Genomic DNA, 25,728 nt, shown 5'->3' with positions numbered 1-25,728 from the left:
TGTAGCAGATTCCTGTCAATGTATAGCAAAACAAATTCAGTATTGTAAATTAATTAGCCATTAATTAAAATAAACATATTCATATAAAAAAAAGAATGAAACAATGCCAATTGTGGTGACATGGATGAGCCTAGAAACTGTCATACTGGCTGCACTCAATATGCCAGCAAATTTGGAAAACTCAGCAGTGGCCACAGGACTGGAAAAAGTCAGTTTTCATTCCAATCCCAAAGAAAGGCAATGCCAAAGAATGCTCAAACTACCGCACAATTGCACTCATCTCACATGCTAGTAAAGTAATGCTCAAAATTCTCCAAGCCTGGCTTCAGCAATATGTGAACCGTGAACTCCCTGATGTTCAAGCTGGTTTTAGATAAAGCAGAGGAACCAGAGATCAAATTGCCAGCATCTGCTGGATCATGGAAAAAGCAAGAGAGTTCCAGAAACACATCTATTTCTGCTTTATTGACTATGCCAAAGCCTTTGACTGTGTGGATCACAATAAACTGTGGAAAATTCTGAGAGAGATGGGAATACCAGACCACCCAATCTGCCTCTTGAGAAATCTGTATGCAGGTCAGGAAGCAACAGTTAGAACTGGACATGGAACAACAGACTGGTTCCAAAGAGGAAAAGGAGTACGTCAAGGCTGTATATTGTCATCCTGCTTATTTAATTTATATGCATCATGAGAAACGCTGGGCTGGAAGAAATACAAGCTGGAATCAAGATTGCCAGGAGAAATATCAATAACCTCAGATATGCAGATGACATCACCCTTATGGCAGAAAGTGAAGAGGAACTAAAAAGCCTCTTGATGAAAGTGAAAGAGGAAAGCGAAAACGTTGGCTTAAAGCTCAACATTCAGGAAACGAAGATCATGGCATCCGGTCCCATCACTTCATGGGAGATAGATGGGGAAACAGTGTCAGACTTTATTTTTGGGGGCTCCAAAATCACTGCAGATTGTGATTGCAGTCATGAAATTAAAAGACGCTTACTTCTTGGAAGAAAAGTTATGACAAACCTAGATAGTATATTCAAAAGCAGAGACAATACTTTGCTGACTAAGGTCCATCTAGTCAAGGCTATGGTTTTTGCTGTGGTCATTTATGGATGTGAGAGTTGGACTGTGAAGAAAGCTGAGTGCCGAAAAATTGATGCTTTTGAACTGTGGTGTTGGAGAAGACTATTGAGAGTCCCTTGGACTGCAAGGAGATCCAACCAGTCCATTCTGAAGGAGATCAGCCCTGGGATTTCTTTGGTAGGAATGATGATAAAGCTGAAGCTCCAGTACTTTGTCCACCTCATGCGAAGAGTTGACTCATTGGAAAAGACTCTGATGCTGGGAGGGATTGGGGGCAGGAGGAGAAGGGGACAACAGAGGATGAGGTGGCTGGATGGCATCACGGACTTGAGGAACGTGAGTCTGAGTGAACTCCAGGAGATGGTGATGGACAGGGAGGCCTGGCGTGCTGCGATTCATGGGGTCTCAAAGAGTCAGACACAACTGAGTGACTGAACTGAACTAAACTGAACTGAATGGAATGAAGTCAGAAAGAGGAAGACAAATATCGTATGTCATGGTTTACATCTAGAATGTAAAATAAGTGTAAAAATGAACCTGTTTACAAAACAGAAATGAAGTCACAAATGTAGTTAACAAACTTATGGTTACCAAGGGGGAAAACAGTGCACAGATAAATGGGAGACTGTGAGTGACAAGTATGTATAATATATGAAACAGATAAATACTAAGATCCTCTAGTGGCTTCCCAGGTGGCTCAGATGGTAAAGAAACTGCCTGCAAATGCAGGAGAGCCAGATTTGATCCCTGGGTCAGTAAGATATCCTGGAGAAGGGAATGGCTACTCAATCCAGTATTCTTGCCTGGAGAAATCCATGGACAGGGGAGCCTGTTGGGCCATAGTCCATGGGATCACAAAGAATCAGACACGACTGAGCAACTAACATTTTGACTCAATTTCTTTTTGGAAGGAAAGTTATGACCAACCTAGACAGCATATTAAAAAGCAGAGATGTTACTTTGCCAACAATGGTTCATCTAGTCAAAGTTATGGTTTTTCTGGTAGTCATGTATGGATGTGAGAGTTGGACTATAAAGAAAGCTGAGCACAGAAAAATTGATGCTTTTGAACTGTGGTGTTGGAGAAGACTCTTGAGAGTCCCTTGGACTGCAAGGAGAACCAGCCAGTCCATCCTAAAGGAGATCAGTCCTGGGTGTTCATTGGAGGGACTGATGTTGAAGCTGAAACTCCAATACTTTGGCCACCTAAAGCAGAGAGCTGACTTATTGGAAAAGACCCTGATGCTGGGAAAGATTGTGGACAGGAGGAAAAGGGCACGACAGAGACTGAGATGGTTGGATGGCATCACTGACACAATGGACATAGGTTTGGGTGGACTCCGGGAGTTGGCGATGGACAGAGAGGCCTGGCGTGCTGCAATTCATGGGGTCTCAAAGAGTCAGACACAACTGAGGGACTGAACTGGAACTGGAAGAATCTACTGTATTGCACAGAGCACTCTACTAAATTCTTTACAATGACCTACATGGGAACAGAATATAAAAAAGAGTGGCTATATGTGTATGTATCACCGATTCACTTCACTGTACAGTAGAAACTGAAACAACATTTTAAATCAAATATACTGCAATAAACATTAATTTAAAAAATAAAATTAGAAACACTGAACTTACATCAAGTATATACTATTTATATCACAGTGTTGTTAAAACTTCACTTGAGTTTATTTAGACATGGAATTCCTTTTTATAATTTCAGAGGGAAGCTTTTTTAAAAATGTTTAGGGGCAAGAGACTCCCATAGAGAATTAACCCAAAGAGAAACATGCCAAGATGCATATTAATCAAGCTAATAAAGATTAAACACAAAGAACAAATATTAAAAGTAGCAAGGGAAAAGCAACAAATAACATGTAAGGGGATCCCGATAAGACTAACAGCTGACCTTTCAACAGAAATTCTGTAGGCCAAAAGGGAGTGCAGGATACGCTTAAAAAAAAAAATACACAGAGATTACTCTATACAGCAAGGATCCCATTCACAGTTGATGGAAAAATCAAAAGTTTTAACAGATATGCAAAATTTAAGAGAATTCAGCACCAAAAATCTAGCCTTACAACAAATGCTAAAGGAACTTCTCTAAACAGGAAACACAAGAGAAAGAAAAGACCCATGAAAACAAACCCAAAACAAAATAAATGGTAACAGCATCATACATGGTAGTGGGCTGCCATTTCCTTCTCCAATGCATGAAAGTGAAAAGTGAAAATGAAGTCGCTCAGTCATGTTCGACTTTTAGCGACCCCATGGACTGTAGCTTACCAGGCTCCTCTGTGCATGGGATTTTCCAGGTAAAATTACTGGAGTGGGTTGCCATTGCCTTCTCCAAGAAGGAACCCACCTCAACATAATAAAGGCCATATATGATAAACCCACAGAAAACATCATTCTCAACAGTGAAAAACTGAAATTATTTCCCCTAATATCAGCAACAAGACAAGGGTACCCACTCTCATCACTATTATTCAATGTAATTTTGGAAGTCCTAGCCACAGCAATCAGAGAAGAAAAAGAAATAAAAGGAATCAATATTGGAAAAGAAGAAGTAAAACTCTAAGTTTGCAGATGCATGAGTGTATGCTCAGTTGCTCAGTCCTCTCACACTCTTTGTGATCTCACAGATGATAGCCTGCCAGGCTTCTCTGTCCATGGAATTTTCCAGGCAGTAACACTAGAGTGGGTTGCAATTTCCTACTATGGGAGATCTTCCTGACTCAAGGATCGAACCCATGTCTCCTACATTTTCTACACTGGCATGTGAATTCTCTACCACTGAGGCATCTGGGAAGCCCTGTTTGCAGATGATATGATACTAGAGAATAAAACCTTAAAGATTGCACCATAAAATCACTAGAGCTAATCAATGAATGTAGTAAAGTGGCAGGATATAAAATTAATACACAGAATTCCCTTGCATTCCTAGACAATAACAATGAAAAATCAGAAAGAAAAATTAAAAAAAAATTCCATTCACCATTGTGACAAAAATTAAAATACTAGGAATAAATCTACCTGAAGGGACAAAAGACCTGTATGCTGACAACTATAAGACAGTGATGGAAGAAATTAAATATGACACAAATGGAGAAATATACTATGTTCTTGGATTGGAAGAATCAATATTTTGAACATGACTATACTAACCAAAGCAATCTACAGATTCAATGGAATCCCTATAAAACTACAAATGGTATTTTTAACAAAACTATAACAAAAAAAAATCACAATTTGTATGGAAACACAAAAGACCACGGATAGCCAAAGCAACCTTGAGAAAGATAAATAGGGCTGGAAGAATCAACTTTCTTGATTTAGACTATACTACAGTGCTAAGTCATCAAGACAGTATGGTACTGGCAAAAAAAAAAAAAAAAAAAAAAAAACCAGAAGTATAGACCAATGGAATGAGATAGAAAGCCCAGAGATAAGCCCACACTAGTGGGCACCTTATCTTTGACTAAAGAGCTGAGAATATACAATGGATAAAAGACCTCCTTTCCAATAAGTGTTGCTGGGAAAACTAGACAGCTACACATAAAAGAATGAAACTAGAACACTTCCTAACACCATACACAAAAATAAACTCAAAATAGATTAAAGACTTAAATGTAAGGCCAGAAACTATAAAGCTCTTAGAGAAAGTCACAGGCAGTACATTCCGACATAAATCAAAGCAAGATCCTCTTTGACTTACCTCCTAAAGTAATGGAAATAAAAACAAAAATAAACAAATGAGATGTAAAAGCTTTTTCACAGAAAAGGAAACAATAAACAAGATTAAAAGACAAGCCTCAGTATGGGAGAAAATAATTGCAAACAACTAAACTGACAAAGGATTATTCTCAAAAATATATATGCAGCTCATACAGCTCAATATCAAGAAAAAGAAATAGCCCAATCAAAAAATTAGTAAAGACCTAAACAGACATTTCCCCAAAAAAGACATACAGATGACCAATAGACACATGAAAAGATGCTCAACACCTCTAATTATTAGAGAAATGCAAATCAAAAGTGCAATGAGATTATGTCACACTAGTCAGAAGGCCATCATCAAACAAAATCTACAGACAATAAATACTGGAGAGGATGTGGAGAAAAGGGAACACTCTTGCACTGTTGGTGGAAATATAAATTGATATAGCTACTATGGAGAACAGTATGGAGATTCCCTAAAAAGCTAGGATTAAAACTACCATATGACCCACCAATCCCACGACTGAGCATATAGCCTGTTGTTGTTCAGTCACTAAGTGATGTCCAACTCTTTGTGAACCCATGAACTGCAGCATGCCAAGCTCCTCTGTCCTTCACTATCTCCCTGTGTTTACTCAGTCTTATGTCCATTGAGTCAGTGATGTCATCCAACCATCTTATCCTCTGACCCCACCTTCTCCTGTTGCCAGCATCACGGTCTTTTCCAATGAATCAGCCCTTTGCATCAGGTAGGCAAAGTACTGGAGCTTCAGCCTCAGCGTCAGTCCTTTCAATGAATATTCAGGGTTGGTTTCCTTTAGGACTGACAGGTTTGATTTTCTTGCTGTCCAGGGGAGTCTTAAGAGTCTTCTCCAGCACAACAGTTTGAAAGCATTAATTCTTCAGCCCTCAGCCTTCTTTATGGTGCAACTCTCACATTCATATGTGACTGCTGGGAAAAAACATAGCTTTGGCTATACAGATCTTTTTTTTTTTTTTTTGGCAAGGTGATTTCTCTGCTTTTTAATATACTGTCGAGGTTTGTCATAGCTTTTACGAGGAACAAGCAACTTTTATTTTTGTGGCGGCAGTCACTCTCCACAGGGAATTTGAATTCCAAGAAAACAAAATCTGTTACTCTTTCTACTTTTCCCCCATTTATTTGCCATGAAATGATGAGACTGGATGGGCTTTCCAGGTGGTGCTAGTGGTAAAGAACCTGCCTCCCAATGAAGGAGATGTGAGACAAGGGTTTGATCCATGATCGGGAAGATCCCCTGGAGGAGGGCATGGCAATCCACTCCAGTATTCTTGCCTGGAGAATCCCATGGAAAGAAAAGAGTGGTAGGCTAAAGTTCAAAGAGTTGTACAGAGTCAGCCACAACAGAAGTGACTTAGCACAAACACACAATGGGACCCAATGTCAAAGACCAGCAGTGGAACAACCAGTGCACTGGGTATGTGAAGCAGTGGAGCAGCTGAAAGGCATGTTCCTGATAGTCAGGGCCTGAAAAATTGGATGTCTATTGGAGAAGAATGGCAAACCACTTCAGTATTGTTGCCTTGAGAACTCGATGAATATGATGAAAAGGGCATATATGCTGGAAAAATCATAGTTGAAAAAGGCCCATGTACCCCAGTGTTCATAGCAGCACTATTTACATAGCTAGGACATGAAAGCAACTCATATGTTCATCGATCTATGAATGGATAAAGAGTTTGTGGTATGTATATTCAATGCAATATTACTCAGCCATAAAAAAAGAACATATTTGAGTCAGTTCTAGTGAATTGGATGAACCTAGAGCTTGTCATACAGAGTGAAGTAAGTCAGAAAGAGAAAAAAACAAATATGGTCTATTAATGCATATATAAGGAATCTAGAATAATGACATTAATGAACTTATTTGCAGAGAAGGAATGGAGACACATATGTAGAGAATAAACCTGTGGATACAGTGGGGAAGGAAAGACTAGTATGGATAGAGAAAGTAGCATAGACGTATATAGACTACCATGTGTAAAATAGATATCTGATGAGAATTCGCTGTTTAACACAGGGAGCCCAGCTATGCACTCTGTGGTGATCTAGAAGGGTGGGATGAGGGAGAGGATGGAGGTTGAAGAGGAAGGTGATATAAATGTAATTTGGCTTATTTGTGTTGTTGTATAGCAGAAACCATCACAACATTATAAAGCAATTTTCCTCCAATTAAAAATAAATTAAAAAAATGAAATTCCATTAAAACACAATAAATGAGGTCTAAAAATTCAATCACATAAAATTAAAATTATACTATTGGGAATTTTGATGACAAGCAATATTTTTAGTCATTTTTTATTGTCACAAAAGATAAAAATTTTTAAAAATGAATTGCTATACTGCAGAGAAGTAAACAAACTCTGAGTTGAAAAAGTCCTCAAGGATCAGGTATCATTCACTTCCTAACAGAATCTCTCTCCATCATGAAGGAGAAACTTTAACTTATTTATCTTCTCTTGAGAATGTTGGACTGGCATACAGGAGCTAGGAGCTAATGTCAATCATCATATACTGCTTTCTGTTTTCCTAGCATTTCAGTATAAGCATCAAATTAATTTTATATCCAAACCATGGACATCAGTATAAAATTATCACCAATTTATTTTCTTAGAACAGTCCTTTAAAGTGGAATAAACTCTTGGTTTTCCTTCCTTTTTTCTGAGGAAATATAATGATAATGTGTGTGTGCATGCTCAGTCACTTCAGGCATGTCCAACTCTTTGTGACTCTATGGACTGTAGCCTGCCAGGCTTCTCTGTCCATGGCATTCCTCAGGCAAGAATAGTGAAGTGGGTTGCCATACCCTCCTCCACAGGATCTTCTTGACCCAGGGATTCAACTCAAGTCTCCTGTGTTTCCTGTATTGGAGGCAGATTCTTTACCTCTTGAGCCACCTGGGAAGCCCTATAATAATATACAGTAGGAAACCCCTCAAATATGGCTGAAGAAGTGTACTGATAAAGCAAATGCTGCAAAAATCAGTAAAAGAAAGTAAAGAATTTCTTCTGCAACTAATATTGGATTTGTAATTTGAGCACAATGGTATTTTCTCTCAAATAAAAGTACTTAAATACCCTCAAAAAATATTTGGGAACAAATTCTTTGTTTTCACTTCACATGCTTTCACACTCAATAGAAAATGACTAATATGATGAAAAATATCTATGAGATGATAACAGTTTCTTTATCATAATAAGCATACCTTAATAAAATGGCTTAGAAAATGGAGAATTATAATGATTAAGTGTGATAAAGTAAATATGACTAACAAGGTAAATGCCAAATATTAAAATTTATGAAACTTTAATAATAACTTTGAGAGAAGCATGATACATTGAATATTTATATAGTTAGGCTTCCTTTTACACAGTAATAATTAAAAAAGTTTATGAATAATCTTTATTTATTCATTCTAGATTCATGGTAACTAAATTCAACATGCTGTTTCCTACACTAGAATAACCATTTTATTAATAATTCTTTAATTTTCCTTCTTTTAATATATCATGATAAAACTGACAACTAAAGACAGATGATTTGCCTAATTTTCCAAAGTGAATTGAAAATCTAGGATTAAGATGCCTTTTCTCTGAATTTATGATGAAATAATCTCAGGCCCAAATCTGTTAAAGCAACTGCCATTTTTTAAGTGTCATCATGTTATTAATTAAACTTGAAAACAAGCTGGTTTCAAAAGCCAGACACATTTAAGCTTACCCTGAGGACGGTTAGCTTTTTTGCGAGCACCAAGCCGTTGTGCTTCATCTTCTGAGTCAAGGTCGTGTCTTTTATTGTCAGGTACAATCTTGTGCTCTTTTTCACCATCAGACTTTATGAGGTATTTCTCCCTTTCTTCATGCATTTGAAGTCTCTCATGTTCAGAGTGCAGTAGAGACTGTTCCATCTCCATCATGTCTATATGTCTTTCACTTTCAAATTCATTTTGATATCTTTCATTTTCAAAATCTGTTCTATGCTTTTCAGAATCAGAGTCTATTTGATGTTTTTCAAACTTATCCCAGTGCTTTTGAAGGTCATCTTGACATCTTCCAGAACTACCCTGAAGTCTTGAAGATCTGTGTTGGTATTTTCTAGAGCTGTCCCAGCATCTACTACAGTCAAAGTTCAACTGTTGTCTTTCAGAGCCAGTAGGGTATCTTTCATATTCATACCTGAGGCCTATCCAGAATCTTTCCAATTCAGAGGCTCTTTGGCAATTTTCAGCCTTCATTATGGGATTCACTGAATCAGAGCTCATATCCAGGCTTTCAGAATCCAAGTCCATTGTGTGTCTTACAGAGCAAGAGTCTACATAGTGTCTCTCAGTTTCAGTGCTCAATTGGAATGTGTTAGCATTCATGAGGCATTTCACAGAGGCTGAGGCTAGCTCATATGTTTTTGAGTCTGAGTCCATCCTACATGGTTCAAAGTCAGAGTCCATTATATGTCTCTCAGATCTAATCTCCTGGTGTTTGCCTTCCTCCATCAGATATATCCCAGATGCAGAGCCTGAGTCTATTGCATCCCTTTCAATGTATGAGTCCACCACATATCTCTCAGAGTCAGAGATTAGCCTGTATTGTTCAGTCTCCATTAATCTTTTTTCAGACTCCATGAAGCGTTTTATAGAATCTGAGGCCATTTGGCATTTTTCTGCCTTCAGCAAGTGTTTCACAGATGCAGAAGCCATGGGGTATTTTTCTGAGTCTGAGTCTATCCTGGGACTTTCATTGTCAGAATCCATCATATATTTTTCAGAATCAGAGTCTGCCAAGCTTTTTTCTGAATCTGGGTCCATACGGCATTTCAGAGAGCCAAATTCCAGCTGGCATTGTTCAACTCCAATTAGGTATTGCTCTAGGTTTGATGCTATGTGGAATTTTTCTGCTTCCAGCAGGTATTTCTGAGAGTCTGCGTCCATGGGACAATTTTCTGAATCTGAGTCCATTCCCCATGTTACTGAGTCAGAGTCTTTTGAGTGCTGTTCTAAGTCACAGTCCATACCAATGCCTCTGTCAGAATCAGAATCAATCAGACAGCTTTCAGAGACAGAAGTCAGCAGAGGGGCATCACTTTCAATTATTGTTAGGTCTTGGAGATTTTTATAGTCAAAATAACTTGTTGAATTGTCAGAAACTTTTGTATCAGAAACTTCTTTTTTAGATGTGCTTCCTTCATCATATGGCATGACAACTGCTCCTTCATTACTTAAAGAAAAGACAAATATGAATACTTAAAAAATATTCATCAAATGTTGGCAAATATATTATTTCTCTGTTGAAAAGTCTTCTGTAGGAGAATATCATAAAGTACTTATTCCTATCAGGTTTTAGAAAGCATGTGACATCATTATGCTTCTTGTGAACAAATCAGAAGACAATTAGTGTAGGTAGATTTTACATTCACTTGCATTTACCTTCACATTAATTGTTTTCCACTGTACCTGAAAGTACTTACCTGAATATGATACTTCCTTTCAATGTGCTATTCTCTTGTCCTTATCTAGTCAGTGCACCATTATTTTGAAAACTGAATATTATGCTAAAATATGGTAGAAAAATTACTATTTCTATGTTCTACTCCAAGTTAAGATTTCATGTATATAAACTTATCAGTGAAACTTACCTTTGAGTGCAGAGCCTTTCTAGAGAAAAATATTCAAATCTATTAGGTACTGTTTCATTTGGAAGGAGCACATCTTGAAGGGGAAATATACGTTCAATGGGTGAATTAGTTGCAGTTATTGGCTGCAAAGCAAAATAAACCATAAAGTTACAATTTCTTAGTTACATTTAATGTGAAGCATAGCACATTTAGGTATTTTGATTGTGGGAACAGTGTCACTTCATTAACTGCACTTGTGTTTAAGGGAAAGTTATAATGAAAACATTTTTCAAAATAAAACTACAAAAATAGCATTTAAGTATAAAAGAAAATATGATAGACACATTGTGAGATATCTTCCTAGCCTCTAATTTCCATAAACTAATGTCCATCCCCAAATGCTTCATTGGTGCTATGTTGCCTTGGAGTAATTGGCGTTTGACCCAAATTGGGGCAATAAGATTCTTTTTCCTGTAGAGTTAGAGTTAGAATTCAGAATAGTTCTTTTTTTTTTTCCCCTGCTGGTTGCTTGAAATAAGGACAGGCAATCATGGGCAGTATGAAGAAGTAATGTCTGGCATATCCCTAGAGAAGTAAAAAAGAAAAAAAAATGTAGAGAGTGTAAATAATAAAATATCAATACATTAAGGAAGTAGAAACAAAGGATCATATGCCTCTAGAGAAACAGATGGATATATTTTCTACCTGAGCTCCTAATTCCAGTTCCTACTAAGTATTAACTTTACTTTCTGCCCTTGAGCTCTCTAAGGTAATCAAGATCCTTGACTTAATGTTTTTACCATGCTTCCTTTTTAAAAAAAATTAATTTATTTATTTTAATTGGAGGCTAATTACTTTACAATATTGTGGTGGTTTTGGCCATATATTGACATGAATAAGTCATATTATGATTGATTATGATGGAGGTGCACATGTGTCCTCCATCCCAAATTCCCCACTCACCTCCCTCCCCATCTCATCCCTCTGGGTTGTCCCAGTACACCAGCTTTGAGTGCCCAGTTTCATGCATCAAACTTAGATTGCTGATCTATTTCACATATGGTAATATACACGTTTCAATGCTATTCTCTCAAATCATCCCACCCTCACCTTCTCCCACAGAGTCCAAAAGTCTGTTCTTTGTCTCTGTGTCTCTTTTGCTGTCTCACATATAGGGTAATCATTACCATCTTTCTAAATTCCATATATATGGGTTAATATACTATTTTGGTGTTATTCTTTCTGACTTATTTCACTCTGTAAAATAGGCTCCAGCTTTATCCACCTCATTAGAACTGACTCAAATGAATTCTTTTCGATAGGTGAGTAATATTCCATTGTGTATATGTACCATAGCTTTCTTGTCCATTCATCTGCCAATGGACATTTAGGTTGCTTCCATGTCCTGGCTATTGTAAACAGTGCTGCTATGAACATCGGGGGACACGTGTCTCTTTCAAATCTGGTTTCCTTGGTGTGTATGCCCAGCAGTGGGACTGCTGGGTCATATGGCAGTTCTATTTCCAGTTTTTTAAGGAATCTCCACACTGTTCTCCATAGTGGCTGTACTAGTTTGCATTCCCACCAACAGTGCCCTCTCCAGCATTTATTGTTTGTGGATTTTTTGATAGCAGCCATTCTGACTGGCGTGAAATGGTAACTCACTGTGGTTTTGATTTGCATTTCTCTGATAATGAGTGATTTTGAGCATTTTTTCATGTGTTTGTTAGCCATTTGTAGGTCTTTTTTGCAGAAATGTCTGTTTAGTTCTTTGGCCCATATTTTGATCAAGCCAGTATGAGTGGGGATCTGTTCCTTGAGAGAATAGCATTGAAATATATACATTACCATATGTAAAATAGATGAAAAATGCAAGTTCGATGCATGAAGCAGGGCACCCAAAGCTGGCACCCTGGGGCAATCCAGAGGGATAGGGTGGGGAGGGAGGTGGAGGGTTCAGGATGGGGGGTTCACATGTATTCCTGCCACTGATTCATGGTGATGTATGGCAAAAATCATCATAATATCATGAAGTAACTATCCTCCAATAAAAATTAATTAATTAAAAAAAAGAATTCTAGCAGAAGAAAACAAAACAATGAAAAGGTCCTTCATAAGACAGAAAAATTGCTGTTAATACATTATTGTTAACCTCAAAGTAGAACATACATAATAAGTGAGATTTAGGTGAAAAAGTAGTCCAAGAAAAGGAAAAAGAAGAGCTGAGAAATGATCAAAATGAATTGTATCTATGTAAAGAGATATATTCCATCTTCAACAAAACTTGAGTAAAAAATAATGGATTTAAATTGTAACATGTTATTTAAATACAACATAAGGAAAAAAAAACTCAAGTTTTAACATACTATAGAATTAATTATAGTAAAATTTTTGTAATCTCCTTTCCCAGTCAGTAATTGTGAGGCTCAAATGAAATAGTGTTTAAGAGAAAACACTAATTCAAAATAAAAGATAAAGGCATATAATGTAAATTATTCAGTTCAGTTCAGTCGCTCAGTCGTGTCCGACTCTTTGAGACCCCATGAACTGCAGCATGCCAGGCCTCCCTGTCTATCACCAACTCCCAGAGTTCACTCAGACTCACGTGCATCGAGTTAATGATGCCATCCAGCCACCTCATCCTCTGTCGTTCCCAGCTCCTCCTGCCCCAATCCCTCCCAGCATCAGAGTCTTTTCCAATGTGTCAACTCTCTGCATGAGGTGGCCAAAGTACTGGAGTTTCAGCTTTAGCATCATTCCTTCCAAAGAAATCCCAGGGCTGATCTCCTTCAGAATGGATTGGTTGGATCTCCTTGCAGTCCAAGGGACTCTCAAGAGTCTTCTCCAACACCACAGTTCAAAAGCATCAGTTCTTCGGTGCTCAGCTTTCTTCACAGTCCAACTCTCACATCCATACATGACCACAGGAAAAACCATAGCCTTGACTAGATGGACGTTTGTTGGAAAAGTAATGCCTCTGATTTTCAATATGCTATCTAGGTTGGTCATAAATTTTCTTCCAAGAAGTAAGCGTCTTTTAATTTCATGGCTGCCATCACCATCTGCAGTGATTTGGAGCCCCCCAAAATAAAGTTTTACACTGTTTCCACTGTCTCCCCATCTATTTTCCATGAAGTGATGGGACCAGATGCCATGATCTTCATAACAGATATTAAAAAGAAGGGTGATTTTATTTATAAAGCAAAAGTATGAGAAATATTAAAACTTCCACATCTTAGGTGAGGTATATAGCAAGCAATTTTCATGTGCTTCTAAATACTAATCTATAAGTGTAAATACTCAGAACTACTTTGACTCCTATTCTCAAATCATTGTAATGGATTTCCATTATGATTGCCCTGTCACAAGTTTTCATTATTTTGAAAGTCAAGACAAAAAGGGTTAGGGAAAGTACAGCAAATTTTATTCAATTAGATATTATCTAAATTTAAACAAATAATATCTGCCTTCATAGGTTGACAACTAACATCTTTTCATGTATATGATTTATTAGATGCCTCGTCTCCTGAGGAAATATATACATCATGCTTCTACTCTTCAAAAGACCATTCTACTATGTTAAGGAAAAATCTAGCAGAAAATACCTAAAATGACCTATATTATACTCCATATATAGCTTTTTCCCTCCAAAATCAGTTTTTTTAAAAGTAAAAACCATCATTGTTAATATTTAATAAAATTACATGAAAAAATTATAATCTGTGATATGCACAGTATTAAGTATTTTAGGACTTAAGTAAGGAGTTTAAAGGGAATAGGGAGAGAGCACAGCAAAGAACCCCTTTATTTTTTTAAAGGAATTTGACTCTTCAATGGAGTTTGACTCTTCAATGGTCTGTTTGAAAAGTAGCTCCATCATTGTACATTGTACATTTCACTAGAGGCTTAGTTTGGGAAAGCATCACTACTAAGATTTCCCAATTACAATTTAGAGTCAAGGAAATAAGTTATAATATCTAAGTATTTTCAACAGGCATCCTAAGTCTAGCCCAGTTTAAGATGATATGAGCAAGACGAGGGACTAACAAACTATGCCCATGGGTCAAATCTAGCCCACCATGTTTCTATATGCCCATGGGTCAAATCTAGCCCACCATGTTTCTATATGGCCTAAGAGCGACAGAAATTTTTCACATTTTATATGAAAAAAGTAAAATGTAACGTCCATTATCTCATCAGCGAGAATACTTTTTTCAGCAGTTGAGAACATTGTGTATTTGACCTGGTAAGCAACAGATATTTAAGGTTTAGTCTTTTAAATAAAAAGTTGGCCATTCTCTGTACTAGATGATTTCCAAGGACTTTCTGATTCAGAGTCCAAGAGCCTATGCTTTTAAGTAAAATACAAGTATTAGTAATAATAATGCTAACAGAATTATGGAAAAGAATGCATACAGAATTTTAAAAAGTAGTTAGAAAATAATAAAGGAACCAGTCAGAACTGAAGAGTATATTAACTGAAAGGAAAAACAGACAAGAATGAATTAACAGACTAGGCGACACTGAGAAATGAATGAGATCTGGAATATAGAAAAATGGAAATCACTCATTTAGAACAACAATAAGAAAAACAAATAAACAAATGAGAACCATTTACAGGACCTCTGAAAAAACATTCAGTGTACCATCATTTGCTTTATATGGGTTCCAGAAAGAGAAGAGAGAGAGAAAAGGGTAAAAAATACATTTGGTGAAATTATAGCTGAAAAGTTCCCAAACCTGAAAGAGGAAACATAAATCTAGGTACAGGAAGAACAGAGGGTCCCAAACATAATGAACCCAAACCAAGACATAACATAACCAAAATGGCAAAAGTTACAGATTAAGAGATAATTTTGAAGGCATCTAGAGAAAAATAAAGTCATATACAAAGTAATCTACATATGGTTATCAGCTGCTTTTTTTGCAGACATTTTGGAGGACAGAAGGGAATGGCATGATACATTCAAAGTGCTGAAAGAGAAAAAAATGCAACCCAGGATAATCTACCTAGCAAGATTATCATTTATATTTGAAAGGGAGATTAAAAAAAAAACCTTATAGAATAAGCAAAAAACTAAAAGAGCTCATCAATAAAGAATGATGGAATAAGTATGAAGATGTAAAATATGACACCAAAAAACATGTAGGGTGAAATAAAAATGTATATCTTTTAGAGTGCTTGAACATAAATGGTTACTAATTAAAAACATGCAAATATAGTTATGTTGTTGTTGTTTAGTCGCTAAGTCATGCCCAACTCTTTTGTGACTCATGGACTGTAGTCCACCAGGCTCCTCTGTCCATGGGATTTCCCAGGCAAGAATACTGGAGTGGGTTGCCATTTCCTTCTCCAGGGGATCTTCCCAACTAGGGATTGAATCCATGTCTCCTGCACAGGCAGGTGGATTCTTTACCACTGAGCCACCAGGTAAGTCATTGATATACTAATACGTCAATATATATGAGCCCCATGGTGACTACATATCAAAAACACAAAAACTAAAGAGAAAGGAACACAAGGGAAGAAAATAAAAGGGGACAAAAGGAACAGAGATGAACTACAAAAGCAAATAAAACAAGTAACAAAATGACAAAAATTACATATCTACCAATAATCACTTCAAATGTCAATAGACTAAAAGTTCTAATCAAAATATATAGGATGAATGATTGGATTGAAAACAAAGATCAACCTATATGCACCTCCCAAGAGACTCACTTCAGAGCTAAAGTCACACACAGACTGAAAGTGAGGGTATGGAAAAAGATATTTTATGAAAACGGAAGTGATAAGAAAGTAGGGATAAGTAACTCTTGATTAGACAAAAAAGAGTTTAAAACAAAGTCTATAGAAAGAAGGGTATAATGATAAGAGGATTAACACAAGAAGAGAATGTAACAGTCATTAACACATATGCAACTAATATAAGAGAACCTAAATATATAAAGTAAATATTAGCAGATATAAAGGGAAAAATTGACAATAATACAAAAATAGTAAGGAACTTTAACATCCCTTTTATATCAATGGACAGATTATCCTGACAGAAAATAAGGAAATAATAGTCTTATATGACCAGTGCATTCTTTTGGCAAAACTTTATTAGCCTTTGCCCTGCTTCATTCTATACTGCAAGGCCAAATTTACCAGTTACTGCAGGTATTTCTTGAATTCCTATTTTGCATTCCAGTCCCCTATAAAGAAAAGGACATCTTTTATGGGTGTTAATTCTAGAAGGTCTTGTAGGTCTTCATAGAAGCATTAAACTTCAAATTATTCAGCATTACTGATTGGGACATAGACTTGGATTACTGTGATATTGTTGGATTACTGTGATATTGAATGGTTTGCCCTGGAAACGAACAGAGATCACGCTATCATTTTTGAGATTGCATCCAGGTTCTGCATTTCAAACTTTTGTTGACTATGATGGCTACTCTATTTCTTCTGTATAGAGAAGCTCTATATAGTCAGCAAAAACAAGATCAGGAGCTGAACGTGGCTCAGATCATGATATCCTTATTGCCAAATTCAGACTGAAATTGAAGAAAATAGGGAAAACCACTAGATCATTCAGGTATATCCTAAATCAATTCCCTTATGATTATACAGTGGAAGTCAGAAATAGATTCAAGAGATTAGATCTGATAGAGTGCATGAAGAACTATGGACAGAGGTTCATGACACTGTACAGGAGGCAGGGATCAAGACAGTCCCCAAGAAAAAGAAATGCAAAAAGCAAAATGATTGTCTGAGGAGGCCTCACAAACAGCTGTGAAAAGAAGAGAAGTAAAAGGCAAAGGAGAAAAGGAAAGATATCCCCATCTGAATGCAGAGTTCCAAAGAATAGTAAGGAGAGATGAGAAAGCCTTTCTCAGTGATCAATGCAAAGAAATAGAGGAAAACAATATAATGGGAAAAACTAGAAATCTCTTCAAGAAAAGTAGAAATCTCAAGGAAATATTTCATGTAAAGATTGGCACAATAAAAGACAGAAATAGTATGGACCTGACAGAAGCAGAAGATATTAAGAAGAGGTGGCAAGATTATACAGAAGAACTATAGAAAAAACTCATCATGATCCAGATAATCACAATGGTGTGATCACTCACCTGGAACCAGACATCCTGGAATGTGAAGTCAAGTGGGCCTTAGGAAGCATCACTATGAACAAAGCTAGTGGAGGTGATGGAATTCCAGTGGAGCTATTTCAAATCCAGAAAGATGATGCTGTGAAGGTGCTGCCTTCAATATGCCAACAAATTTGGAAAACTCAGCAGTGGCCACAGGACTGGAAAAGATCAGTTTTCATTTCAATCCCAAACAAAGACAATGCCGAAGAAAGTTCAAACTACAGCACAATTTCACTTATCTCACACACTAGCAAAATAATGCTCAAAATTCTTCAAGCCTGGGTTCAACAGTATGTGACCTGTGAACTTACAGAGGTTCATGCTAGATTTAGAAAAGGCAGAGGAACCAGAGATCAAATTGCCAACATTCGTTGGATCATCAAAAAAGGAAGAGAGTTTCAAATAAACATCTACTTCTGCTTTATTGACTATGCCAAAGCCTTTGACTGTTTGGATCACAATAAACTGTGGACAATTCTGAAAGACATAGGAATACCAGACCACTTGACCTGCCTCTTGAGAAATCTGTATGGAGGTCAGGTAGCAACAGTTAGAACTGTACATGGAACAACAGACTGGTTCCAAATTGGGAAAGGAGTACATCAAGGCTGTATATTGTCATATTGCTTATTTAATTTATATGTAGAGTACATCATGAGAAACATTGGGCTAGATGAAGCACAAGCTGGAATCAGGATTGCTGGGAGGGAATATTAATAACCTCAGATATGCAGATGACACCACCCTTATGGCAGAAAGTGAAGAAGGACTAAAGAGCCTCTTGATGAAACTGAAATAGAGTGAAAAAGTTGGCATAAAACTCAACATTCCAAAAACTAAGATCATGGCATCTGTTCCCATCACTTCATGGAAAATAGATGGGGAAACAATGGAAATAGTGAGAGACTTTATTTTGGGGGGTTCCACAATCACTGCAGATGGTCACTGCAGCCATGAAATTGAAAGACACTTGCTCCTTGGAAGAAAAGTTATGACCGACCTAGACAGCATATTAGAAAGCAGAGACATTACTTCGCCAACAAAGTCTGTACAGTCACAGGTATGGTTTTTCCAGTAGTCATGTATGGATGTGAGAGTTGGGCTATAAAGAAAGCTGAGAGCTGAAGAATTGATGCTTTTAAACTGTGGTGTTGGAGAAGACTCTTGCGAGTCCCTTGGACTGCAAGGAGATCCAATCAGTCCATCCTAAAGGAAATCAGTCCTGAATATTCATTGAAAGGACTAATGCTGAAGCTGAAACTCCAATACTTTGGCCACCTTATGCAAAGAACTGACTCAATGGAAAAGTCCCTGATGCTGAGAAAGATTGAAGGTGTTAGGAGAAGAGGATGAGATGATTGGATGGCATCACTGACTCAATGGACATGAGTTTGAGTAAACTCCTGGAGTTGGTGATGGACAGGGAGTCCATGGGCTGGCAAAGAGTCAGACATGACTGAGCTGTTGAACTGAACTGAGCCTTAAATGATACATTAGACCAGTTGGATCAGACATTTATTATCTACAGAATATTCCATCTCAAAATAGCAGAATATAAATTATTTTCAAGTGTACATAAAATGTTCATCAGGATAGATGGCATGCTTAGCAACAAAAGAAATCTCAACAAAGTCAAGAGCACAGATGTTATATCAAGTTTAGTTTTTCCAACCACAATATGAAACTAGAAATCAGTCACAGGAAGGAAACTGGAAAAAACAAAAACATGGAGAGTAAACATGCTACAAAAATATCAGTTTTTTAATGATGAAATAAAAGATGATTTCAGAATATACCTTGAGAGGAATGAAAAGGAAAAACAACTTTCCAAAATCTATGTGATGCAAGAAAAGTGCTAAGAGGAAAATTCATAGTGATACAGGCCTACCTCAGGAAACAAGAAAAATCTCAAACAGCTTAACATACCACCTAAAGGAATTATATAAAAAAAAAAAAGTCAGCAGAAAGAACAAAACAGTAAAGATCAGACAGGAAATAATAAAATAGAAAAATAATAGAACCAGGGGGGCGGTCCCAAGATGGCGGAGGAATAGGACGGGGAGACCATTTTCTCCCACACAAATTCACCAAAAGAACATTTCAACGCTGAGTGAATTCCACAAAACTACTTCTGAATGCCAGAAGAGGACATCAGGCACCCAGAAAAGCAACTCATTGTCTTTGAAAACAATTAGGAAAAAATATAAAAGACAAAAAAAGAGACAAAGGAGGTAGGGAGGGAGCTCCGTCCTGGGAAGGGAGTCCCATCCCGGGAAGGGAGTCTTAAGAAGAGAGAAGTTTCCAAACACCAGGAAACACTCTCACTGCTGAGTCTGTGGCGAGCCTTGGAAGCACAGAGGGCAACATAACAGGGAGGAAAAATAAATAAATAATTAAAACCCACAGATTACGAGCCAAACGGTAACTCCCCCAGCAGAGAAGCAGTGCAGATGCCTGCACCCACCACTAGCAAGTGGGGGCTGGGCAGGGAGGCGCGGGCTGCATTGCTTTACAAGGATCAGGCCCGAATGCCCCAAGTGTAACCAGAGCGAGCTAACTTGGTCTAGCAAACCAGGCTGTGGGATAGCTACCACGTGAAAAGCTCTAACATAAGACACCACCAGGACTGCACACAGAACAAAGGATGGAACAGAATTAGCTGGCTGCAGACCATCCCCCTTCGGTGACAGGCAGCCAGAGTCAGAAGGGCTGGTAGGGGGCATTTGCAGCCCCAGAGAGACATTACCTATGAAACTGCAAATGGGCTTCTTTGCTAACTAAGACTTCTTGGGGTTCTGGACAGTCATCACCTGCCTGAGAAAGTACAACAGCTGTATACCCAGAAAACTGAGCAGCAGGGATGGGAGAGGCGATAAGTTGCAGCGACCATGCTTGCCGAACACCTGAGCTACTCGGACCTGGGAAGGGCACAAAATGCAGGCCCAACCAGTCTGCACCTCTGGGGACTACATGAGTGCCTAAGCCTGAGCTGCTTAGACCTGGGAGGTGCATGCAACCCAGGGCCAGCCTCAGACAGTTCCCAGCAGAGCAACCTAGAGCCTGAGCTGTGTGTGCTGTGAGCGGGGCAGGCCCAGCATGGCTGGGACACTGCGAGCACTCACAAGTGTTATTTGTTTGCAGCATCCCTCCCTCCCCACAGCACGACTGAATAAGTGAGCCTAAAAAAACTGTCTTCCACCACCCTCCTTGTGTCAGGGCAGAAATTGGACACTGAAGAGACCAGCAAATAGAAGAGGCTAAAACAGAGGGAACCGCTTTGGAAGGGACAGGAGCAATAGATTAAAATCCTGTCGTTAGTACCCACTACATAGGAAGGGACCTATAGTTCTTGAGAAATATAAGCCGGACCAAGGAACTATCCAAAAATGAACTGACCCCACAGGGCCCACAACAACAACAGAGAAATTTTTATGATCATTTTTTTTTAATGTTTTTCTTCTTTCCTTTTTCTTCTTTCTTTTAACACTTTAAAATTTTTAAGTCCTCCATTTCTTCTTTAGTTTTCATTTTCATAATGTACTATTACTACCCCCCCCAAAAGACCCTATTTTTAAAGCAAACTTTGTGTATATATATTTTTTAATTTTATTTTTTATGATTTTTTAATAATTCTTGTGACTTTTTTCTGTTGTTTTTTTTTCTCCTTCTATTTCTTAATATTGTATTTTTGAAAATCCAACCTCTACTCTAGATTTTTAATCTTTTTTTAAAATTTTTAATCTTTGCTTTTTGGTATTTGTTATCAATTTTGTACCTTCAAACCCAAACTTCAGTACCCATTTTTACTTGGGAGCGAGATTACTGGCCTGACTGCTCTCTCCTCTTTGGACTCTCCTTTTTCTCCACTAGACCACCCCTGTCTCCTCCCTCCCTCCTTTTCTTCTCTGTGAATCTCTGTGTGTTCCAGACGGTGGAGAACTCTTAGGGAACTGACTACTGGATGGATCTGTCTCTCTCCTTTTACTCCTGACCACTTTTGTCTCCTTCCTCCCTTTCCTCCTCTCTGTATAATTCTGTGAAAATCTCTGAGTGGTCCAGACTGTGGAGCACTCATAAAGAAGTGATTACTGGCTAGCAAGCTCTCTCCACTTTTGATTCTACCTCATCTCATTCAGGTCACCTCCAACTCCCCCATCCCTCTTCTCTTCTCCATGTAACTCTGTGAAACTCTCTGGGTGTTCCTCAATGTGGAGAAACTTTCATCTTTAACCTTGATGTTTTATCAATGGTGTGGCATAGAAGGGGAAGTCTTGAGACAACTGTAAGAATAAAACTGAAAGCCAGAAGCAGGAGGCTTAAGTCCAAATCCTGAGAACATCAGAGAACTCCTGACTCCAGGCAATATTAATTGATAGAAGCTCATCAAATGCCTCCATACCTACATTGAAACCAAGCATCACCCGAGGGCCAACAAGTTCCAGAGCAAGACATACCACGCAAATTCTCCAGCAATTCAGGAACACAGCCCTGAGCTTCAATATACAGGCAGCTCAAAGTTACTCCAAAACCATTGACATCTCATAACTCATTAATGAACATGTCCTTGCCCTCCAGAGAGAAGAAATCCAGCTCTACCCACCAGAACACTGACACAAGCTTCCCTAACCAAGAAACCTTGACAAGCCACTGATATAAACCCACACACAGTGAGGAAACTCCACAATAAAGAGAACTCCACAAACTGCCAGAATACAGAAAGGCCACCCCAAACTCAGCAATATAAACAGGATGAAGAGACAGAGGAATATCCAGCAGGTAAAGGAACAGGATAAATGGCCACCAAACCAAACAAAAGAGGAAGAGATAGGGAATCTACCTGAGAAAGAATTCCAAATAATGATAGTGAAAATGATCCAAAAGCTTGAAATCAAAATGGAATCACAGATAAATAGCCTGGCAACAAGGATTGAGAAGATGCAAGAAAGGTTTAACAAGGACCTAGAAGAAATAAAAAAGAGTCAATATATAATGAATAATGCAATAAATGAGATCAGAAACACTCTGGAGGCAACAAATAGTAGAATAATGGAGGCAGACGATAGGATTAATGAAAGATAGACTGGTAGAAATAAATGAATCAGAGAGGAAAAAAGAAAAACGAATTAAAAGAAATGAGGACAATCTCAGGGACCTCCAGGACAATAAGAAACGCTCCAACATTCGAATTATAGGAGTCCCAGAAGAAGAAGACAAAAAGAAAGACCATGAGAAAATACTTGAGGAGATAATAGTTGAAAACTTCCCTAAAATGGGGAAGGAAATAACCACCCAAGTCCAAGAAACCCAGAGTCCCAAACAGGATAAACCCAAGGTGAAACACTTCAAGACACATATTAATCAAATTAACAAAGATCAAACATAAAGAACAATTATTAAAAGCAGCAAGGGAAAAACAACAAATAACACACAAGGGGATTCCCATAAGGATAACAGCTGATCTTTCAATAGAAACTCTTCAGGCCAGGAAGGAATGGCAAGACATACTTAAAGTGATGAAAGAAAATAACCTACGGCCCAGATTACTGTACTCAGCAAGGATCTCATTCAAATATGAAGGAGAAATCAAAAGCTTTCCAGACAAGCAAAAACTGAGAGAATTCAGCAGCATCAAACCAGCTCACCAACAAATCCTAAAGGATATTCTCTAGACAGGAAACATGAAAAGGGTATATAAACCCAAACCCAAAACAATAAAGTAAATGGCAACGGGATCATACTTATCAATAATTACCTTAAACATAAAAGGATTGAATACCCCAACCAAAAGACAAAGACTGGCTGAATGGACACAAAAACAAAATCCCTATATATGTTGTCTACAAGAGACCCACCTCAAAAAAAGGGAGTATAGACTGTATAAACTGAAAGTGAAGGGCTGGAAAAAGATATTCCAGGCAAATAGAGACCAAAAGAAAGCAGGAGTAGCAATACACATATCAGATAAAATAGACTTTAAAACAAAGGCTCTGAAAAGACACAAAGAAGGATACTACATAATGATCAAAGGATCAATCAAGAAGAAGATACAGCAATTATAAATATATATGCACCCAACATAGGAACATCACAATATGTAAGACAAATGCTAACAAGTATGAAAGGAGAAATTAACAATAACGCAACAATAGTGGGAGACTTTAATACCCCACTCACATCTATGGATAGATCAACTAAACAGAAAATTAATAAAGAAACACAAACTTTAAATAATTCAATAGACCAGATAGACCTAATTGATATCTACAGGACATTTCACCCCAAAACAATGAATTTCACTTTTTTCTCAAGTGCTTACAGAACCTTCTCCAGGACAGATCACATCCTGGGCCATAAATCTAGCCTTAATAAATTCAAAAAAATTGAAATCTTTTGAAGCATCTTTTCTGACCATAGTGCAGTAAGATTAGATCTCAGTTACAGGAGAAAAAGTATTAAAAATTCCAACATATGGAGGCTGAACAACACACTTCTGAATAACCAACAAATCTCAGAAGAAATAAAAAAAAGATATCAAAATATGCATAAAAAAGAATGAAAATGAAAACACAACAACCCAAAACCTGTGGGACACTATAAAAGCAGTGCTAAGAGGAAAGTTCATAGCATTAGAGGCATACCTCAAGAAACAAGAAAAACGTCAAATAAATAACCTAACTCTACACCTAAAGCAACTAGAAAAGGAAGAAATGAAGAACCCCAGCGTTAGCTGAAGGAAAGATATCTTAAAAACTAGGGCAGAAATAAATGCAAAAGAAACAAAAGACACCATAACAAAAATCAACAAAGCCAAAAGCTGGTTCTTTTAAAGGATAAATAAAATTGGCAAACCATTAGCCAGACTCATCAAGAAACAAAGGGAGAAAAGTCAAATCAATAAAATTAGAAATGATAATGGAGAGATCACAACAGACAACACAGAAATACAAAGGATAATAAGAGACAACTATCAGCAATTATATGCCAATAAAATGGACAACGTGGAAGAAATGGACAAATTCTTAGCAAAGTACAACTTTCCAAAACTGAGCCAGGAAGAAACAGAAAATCTTAACAGACCCATCCCAAGCACGGAAATTGAAAATGTAATCAGAAAATTTCCAGCAAACAAAAGCCCAGGTCCAGATGGATTCACAGCTGAATTCTGCAAAAATTTAGAGAAGAGCTAACATCTATCCTACTCAAACTCTTCCAGAAATTGCAGAGGAAGGTAAAGTTCCAAACTCATTCTATGAGGCCACCTTCACCCTAATACCAAAACCTGACAAAGATGCCACACAAAAAAGAAAACTACAGGCCAATATCACTGATGAACATAGATGTAAAAATCCTTAACAAAATTCTAGCAATCAGAATCCAACAACACATTAGAAAGATCATACACGACGACCAACTGTGCTTTATCCCAGGGATGCAAGGATTCTTCAATGTCTCCAAATGAATCAATGTAATTCACCACGTTAACAAATTGAAAAATAAAACTCATATGATTATCTCAATAGATGCATAGAAGGCCTTTGACAAAATTCAATATCCATTTATGAAAAAAAAAAAACTCTCCAGAAAGCAGGAAAAGAAGGAACATACCTCAACATAATAAAAGCTATATATGACAAACCCACAGCAAACATTATCCTCAATGGTTAAAAACTTGAAAGCATTTCCCCTAAAGTCAGACAAGGGTGCCCAATTTCACCGCTACTATTCAAAATAGTTCTGGAAGTTTTGGCCACAGCAATCAGAGCAGAAAAAGAAATAAAAGGAATAAAATAAAAGGAATAAAATAAAAGAAATAAAAGGAATCCAAATTGGAACAGAAGTAAAACTCACTATTTGCAGAGGATATGATCCTCTACATAGAAAACCCTGAAGACTCCACCAGAAAATTACTAGAACTAATCAATGAATATAGTAAATTTGCAGGATATAAAATCAACACACAGAAATCCCTTGCATTCCTATACAGTAATAATGAGAAAGTAGAAAAGAAATTAAGGAAACAATTTCATTCACCATTGCAATGAAAATAATAAAATACTTAGGAATATATACATATCTTCCTAAAGAAACTAAAGACCTATATATATATAGAAAACTATAAAACACTGGTGAAAGAAATCAA

At 37.4% G+C, this 25,728-nt stretch overlaps 1 protein-coding gene across 2 annotated transcripts in view; it reads right to left on the bottom strand.

Moving 5' to 3' along the window:
- LOC138930343 (uncharacterized) overlaps nt 1-25,728 on the bottom strand; it is a 307,972-nt gene that overhangs the window by 51,465 nt on the left and 230,779 nt on the right. For both annotated transcript variants that reach the window (XM_070290382.1, XM_070290383.1), the window contains exons 7-8: nt 10,473-10,594; nt 8,565-10,054 (exon numbers count right to left, since the gene is read on the bottom strand). In XM_070290382.1, coding sequence (XP_070146483.1) covers nt 8,565-10,054; nt 10,473-10,594 — 1,612 coding nt within the window. The remainder of the gene's footprint in view (nt 1-8,564; nt 10,055-10,472; nt 10,595-25,728) is intronic.

Source organism: Ovis canadensis, chromosome X, assembly GCF_042477335.2.
Source record: "Ovis canadensis isolate MfBH-ARS-UI-01 breed Bighorn chromosome X, ARS-UI_OviCan_v2, whole genome shotgun sequence".
NCBI classification, from domain to species: Eukaryota; Metazoa; Chordata; class Mammalia; order Artiodactyla; family Bovidae; genus Ovis; species Ovis canadensis.
Note: the sequence above shows the minus strand (reverse complement) of the source record. Positions and strands in the feature narration are given on the sequence as shown.